Here is a 6,000-nt window from a genome sequence, read left to right as displayed (position 1 = left end):
GGGATTTTTCGGGTGGTTTTTCGCCCCCCTTTCGAAAATCCTGCACCCGATCCCTTATAAAAGTCATAGCCACCATCTCCTCAATAATGCGGTCAATTTGAGCCCTCTTTCATGGGACTACGGCAAACCGTGCGGGACGAGTTACGCGCCGAAAAAGTGTGCAGACATAAGAATAATAATAACTAGATAGGTACATTTCCTGAAGAAAATGTGAGTGGTGCTTGCCGTGGCAAAATTCTGATTATATATGATTATACTCCAAGCCAAAAGTTAAACGATCCAACTCCCGTGTCTCTACGATGTTCTGATGCGGAGATATAAGGCTTTGTTTATTTGGTTGCTAGGGTACTGTATTTGGTTGCTAGGGAAAAAATTGGCATCCCACAATGATTACACCCCGAGTCACGAGTCAAATGGTCCAACCCCCGTGTCTCTACGATGTTCTGATGCGGAGATATAAGGCTTTGTTTACTCTGTTGCTAGGGTACTGTATTTGGTTGCTAGGGAAAAAATTGGCATCCCATAGTGATTACACTCTGAGTCACGAGTCAAACGGTCCAACCCCCAAGTCTCTACGATGTTCTGATGCGGAGATATAAGGCTTTGTTTACTCTGTTGCTAGGGTACTGTATTTGGTTGCTAGGGAAAAAATTGGTATCCCATAATGATTACACTCCGAGTCACGAGTTAAACGGTCCAACCCCCGTGTCTCTACGATGTTCTGATGCTGAGATATAAGGCTTTGTTTACTCCGTTGCTAGGGTACTGTATTTGGTTGCTAGGGAAAAATTGGCATCCCATAATGATTACACTCCGAGTCACTAGTCAAACGGTCCAACCCCCGTGTCTCTACGATGTTCTGATGCGGAGATATAAGGCTTTGTTTACTCTGTTGCTAGGGTACTGTATTTGGTTGCTAGGGAAAAAATTGGCATCCCATAGTGATTACACTCTGAGTCACGAGTCAAATGGTCCAACCCCCGTGTCTCTACGATGTTCTGATGCTGAGATATAACTGTTTGAATTTTATGTTGCTAGGGTGCTCAAAAGTGGTTGCTAGGGGCGTGGCTTAATACCTATGTAAGGATCCTGAGAAACTGATTGGATGCCTGAGTAAAATGAGCCCACCCCCATGTCTCTATGACACTCTGGTGCAAAGATATCCATCTGGGCATTTTATAATGGCAGTCTATGGGAGATGTTGCTAGGGTGCCCAAAATTGTTGCTAGGGGCGTGGCTTAATAGCTCGGAGATGATCCTGAAAGATTGATTGGATGCCCGAGTGAAATGAGCCCACCCACTTGTCTCTAGGACATTGTACAGCAAAGATATCCCAGCTGGAACTTTTTTATTTCCTTATATGGGCATGTTTCCTGCCCCATTATAAGTCAATGGGGCACTTTTGGGTGCCTCTTACACCCCAGGGGTACAACTTACACCCCAATGTAATGTATGTTCTTACAGAGCCTACCACCCTCTTCAAATAATGTAACCCACATGTTTCTACAAAATCCCCGAGCGGAGCTATGACCCGTCAAAGTTTGGCGCAATGTTAAGTCAATGGGATTTTTCGGGTGGTTTTTCGCCCCCCTTTCGGAAATCCTGCACCCGATCCCTTATAAAAGTCATAGCCACCATCTCCTCAATAATGCGGTCAATTTGAGCCCTCTTTCATGGGACTACGGCAAACCGTGCGGGACGAGTTACGCGCCGAAAAAGTGTGCAGACATAAGAATAATAATAATAATATCCCTGAGCAATAATAATAGTGATGCCTTGCATAAATGCAAGCACCACTAATAATATCCCTGAGCAATAGTAATAGTGATGCCTTGCATAAATGCAAGCACCACTAATAAGATTAAGATGAATAACAGTATGTTGGCTTTTTCAAGCCAACATAATAAGATTAAGATGAATAACAGTATGTTGGCTTTTTCAAGCCAACATAATTACTTTTTTGGGTAACTTACCCAACACTGTCAGCCAGCCTGTCTAATTTCTGTTTATACACATGCAATATGTTTAAAAGTTTGTTGGCCAATTAAATACCTTGTACACTTTTGCTGTTTTATGAACTGTCTTGATAATTCCCAGAAACAAACTTGCTCACTGAAGCCAGAGTCTCCCCATATATATAAATATTTCACAAATGTATGCATATCAAGACAGTCAGAATTGCTATAACAGCGTCTTACCCAATAAGACGCTAAATACATGTAAGTAAACTGAAGGTTGCAATCCTCCAGATTAGCCTTTAGTACAGCATGTGTCCTAATCTTCATGTTTTATTATAGGGACCAGTACACAAGTTACTCCAGAGAGAACAATTACTGGATCAGCGACTCGAAATACATGTACCTCACAGGATTACGCTGTGCCTCTACGCACAGTTTTACACAGCCGTGGCAGGTATTTCATATTTCAATTTCTTTTATGTCCTCACATTGCAGTTTATTTTTACCTTATACTCATATTTACCTAATGTGTTTACCATATTGTCATATTTCTTTCATTGTTATTCACTTGAGTATGTTTTAGTTTGTTTTGTCGTAATGCACAAGGTGTTAAAATGAAGCGTTATATAGCCAATAAAATCTATTGTAATAGATTGATCTATTGAGCTATTGTAATAGCATTCTATAGCCAGCATTATAAAGTAAACTTGGTGTGGTGAACTTCCATGCTTTTGGCTTAAGGGGGTCTAAGCATTAAACACAGTCATGTCCTTCATGTGACCTCTCATTCAATCTTTATTCAGAGACTGGAGCCAGAAAGGGTTTGAGGATTTAATACATCTGGCAAATTGACTTAGAGAGTGTAGCCTGAAATAAAAGCATAAAATGTAATATAATTAATTTATATGTCCGGACACGGCTATGTTTGCTTTGTACAGGTGCCACATCATTTCACAGCTTTTCAGATATTAGCAGTTCTCATTACTCAAAGACTAAAAAGGCACAAAATGTACTTAGCCTCTTTTAATTCAAGTTCAGGTTGGTGCATAGTATGATACGGTATAAGTATTTTTTTATTTACACACCTTTTAGTGTAAAAGATGCTGTAGGCGTCTTCTGCCGTAACTTTTGCTTTCAGATACTAAAGCGGACATACGGTAGTCACGACTTAGATATTACATATCTGCCTGAACACAATAGTTATGTTGGCCCTTTAATTCAACTGCAGAATTTAGACTTTTTACTGAAGCTGGCATTTGGAAACCCAGTGATCTATAGCTCTGATGTATGCACTGACCCAGAGGGAGAGACAAAAGGGAGACGGTCAAGGTTACCCCAGCCATCCATTGCTTCCTGTCAAGCCACGAAAAGTGCATCTTGTACTCTTGCAGTGTATAAACTAATCTAAAATGTCATTATAGGCCAGTGTACAGGACTCTGAGCAATGTCAATTTCAGAGAGATTCTTACAATCCTTTACAATAAAATGAAAACCCAGCTAAAGTCAATTTTTGTGTTTTTTTTTTACTAGTGCTGGGCAAAGATTAACCACGATTAATCGCATACAAAATAAAAGTGATTTTTGGCATAATATACGAGTTTGTGTTGCAACGTGCTGTGTGTAATTATTATGTATATTTAACCACACACACATACATATATTTATTTCAGAATTTTTATATATATATATACATATATATATATATATATATATATATATATATATATATATATATATATATATATTTATAAATGTATATATTTATATATTTATATATTTATAAAATATAAAATATAGAATATATAGAATATTAAAAATATAAATAAATATATATACACATGTAAATGTTTCTTAAATACATACATGAATGTGTGTGTATTTATATGTACATAATAATTACACACAGCACAAACACTTTTATTTTGTATGCGATTAATCGTGATTAATCTTTGCCCACTATTTTTTTAATTTATATAATTTATAATGTAAAAAACACTATGTAACCTTGATATCTTTAATATTGACTGAGAATGTCCTGTCAAAAATTAAAATCAATGATTGAATTTAAACTTTGATGCTTCTAATCGCACAATTAAATTATGAGACTTTAGTCTGGATTTCACAGACATGGCACATATTGTCATCTAGAAAAATCATCATTTAGAAAAAAATTTTTTACTTCTTTGGTAACTCAAATTTTGTATGTAATTTTGTATGTAATGTATTATGATGTTATTTTCTCTAACTTTTTAAAGGGAAAATATCCGTTTTCAGTCCAAATACAGTATTTTTATATTCAAGCACACAACTTATTTGGACGAGTTACAATTCCTGTGTAGTACTTTTTCATGTCTTTTTAATTAAATATTAAATTAAATATTTAGATTTATATTAATATTAAGTATTATAACTATTATTTATTATATATATAAAATTAGTTCTCTACCATTGTCACATTTTAACATATAGGCTATATAAACAGTATTATATTACATAAATAATTATCTTACAAAATATGTTGCCATTACCTTTTATTGAAATAACTACACAATTTTATTTATAGCAAATATCTTATTAGACAATACAAACCTTTGCCATGCCAGACTTTAGTGAACAAAAACCATGTTTTGTAGAGTTCATAGAGGCTATGTCTTATTCAAATGAATGAGATCCAGTCAGCCATGTGAAAGTGCCCTCTAGTGTTTTTTTAAAGCAGTACTACACAAACAACTCCCACCAGGTGAGTTTATTAATTAGAATACAAAAACTTGCTGTTTAGATGCATTTATAAAAAAATAACTGGCAATCAAATCTAAAGAAAATCAGTCTAGCATGCATTAGCAGCGGATATGTTCTATGGCAGGACCTGGACATTGACTCGAATGGACTTTATGTGGACTTATTTATTTATTTATTCATTCATTCATCTGGGTTATTTCTGTCCCTGTTAATCTGGCACCCTTCTTTTAAAATGTATTATTCATTCAAACGTACCTTCAGGCGGCGACGACGTAATGTAGAGGGCACACCCTTCATACTTCATGCCAATGCATATTTCAGCAGCAATACCACTCGTTCCTGACTGTATCTGAGTCCAGCCAGCGTTTTACAGGAGGAAACATTTTTAATGACCTTTGACCTGTAATGATGTGTTATTCACAGGGGTGACTTGATGTGTTTTCCATAAATGTGGTGAGCAGAATGCCCACTTTAAGATTAAACTGAAATGAAGGCACTAATATCACTGTAGTTCAACTCCACTGTATGAACTCGACAACCTGTTAATCTTTTCTAATTAGCGCATGCAAGACAACTGATTGAAAACATGGCCGCTAGGCCCTGTTTGACTGTTCTTACTGGATCACCGTGTTTTTGTAGACTTCGTTCTGATCTGCATCTTCGCTCCAGAGTTCTTTTACGTAAATCTATGCAGCTTTTTTAGTATGTGTTAATTAGTTCCATATGGCAGATTTCATTGAAACCCTCAGATTTTCTCACCTCTCCTAACACCTAACGCGGATGTGCCGTGGGATAAAGCAGCTACTTGCCCATTTTCATTGCATGTGGTGACAGACCTGATTCGGGCCATTTTGCATGCTTTGCTGAGTTCACACAGCATGCACCTGGGCACACCAAAAAATCCATCGGCAGGCTTGCAATCTCACACAGGTTTTTAAAAGATACGTGCATTAGGCCAGTCTGGTATAAAGAGAGAGCGTCTTAAATATTTTGTAGCTTACAGTCATAGACTAAATTTACTTTAGATTTCACATACATTTGCATTCATGCATTTAGCAGATGCTTTTATCCAAAGTAACTTAATGGGCATTCAAGCCAGTGTTGGGTAAATTACTAAAAAAAGTAATTAATTACTATGTTATTAGATTACTGCACAAATTACTCTCACCAAAAAGTATTTAATTACTTATTACTAATTACTTTCTAAATCCTATTTGGTAAATGATAGAAAGATCGACTTGAAACGGCTCGAATAATAAATCATATAAAAGTACATAAATTATTCTGGTCACACATTTAAGCT

General features: G+C 36.3%; 1 protein-coding gene across 1 annotated transcript in view; it reads left to right on the top strand.

Annotated features, from left to right (window-relative positions):
* The first annotated feature begins 2,335 nt into the window (after window positions 1-2,335).
* The window catches only part of tjp2b (tight junction protein 2b (zona occludens 2)), an 81,253-nt gene continuing 77,588 nt past the window's right edge, over window positions 2,336-6,000 (top strand). Inside the window, exon 1 of the mRNA XM_073868079.1 lies at window positions 2,336-2,412. Coding sequence (XP_073724180.1) covers window positions 2,356-2,412 — 57 coding nt within the window. The 5' untranslated portion in view covers window positions 2,336-2,355. The remainder of the gene's footprint in view (window positions 2,413-6,000) is intronic.

Source organism: Misgurnus anguillicaudatus, chromosome 5 (genome assembly GCF_027580225.2).
Source record: "Misgurnus anguillicaudatus chromosome 5, ASM2758022v2, whole genome shotgun sequence".
Taxonomy (NCBI): Eukaryota; Metazoa; Chordata; class Actinopteri; order Cypriniformes; family Cobitidae; genus Misgurnus; species Misgurnus anguillicaudatus.
The sequence above is the reverse complement of the archived record's forward strand: the minus strand, read 5'-3'. Positions and strand labels throughout refer to the sequence as shown.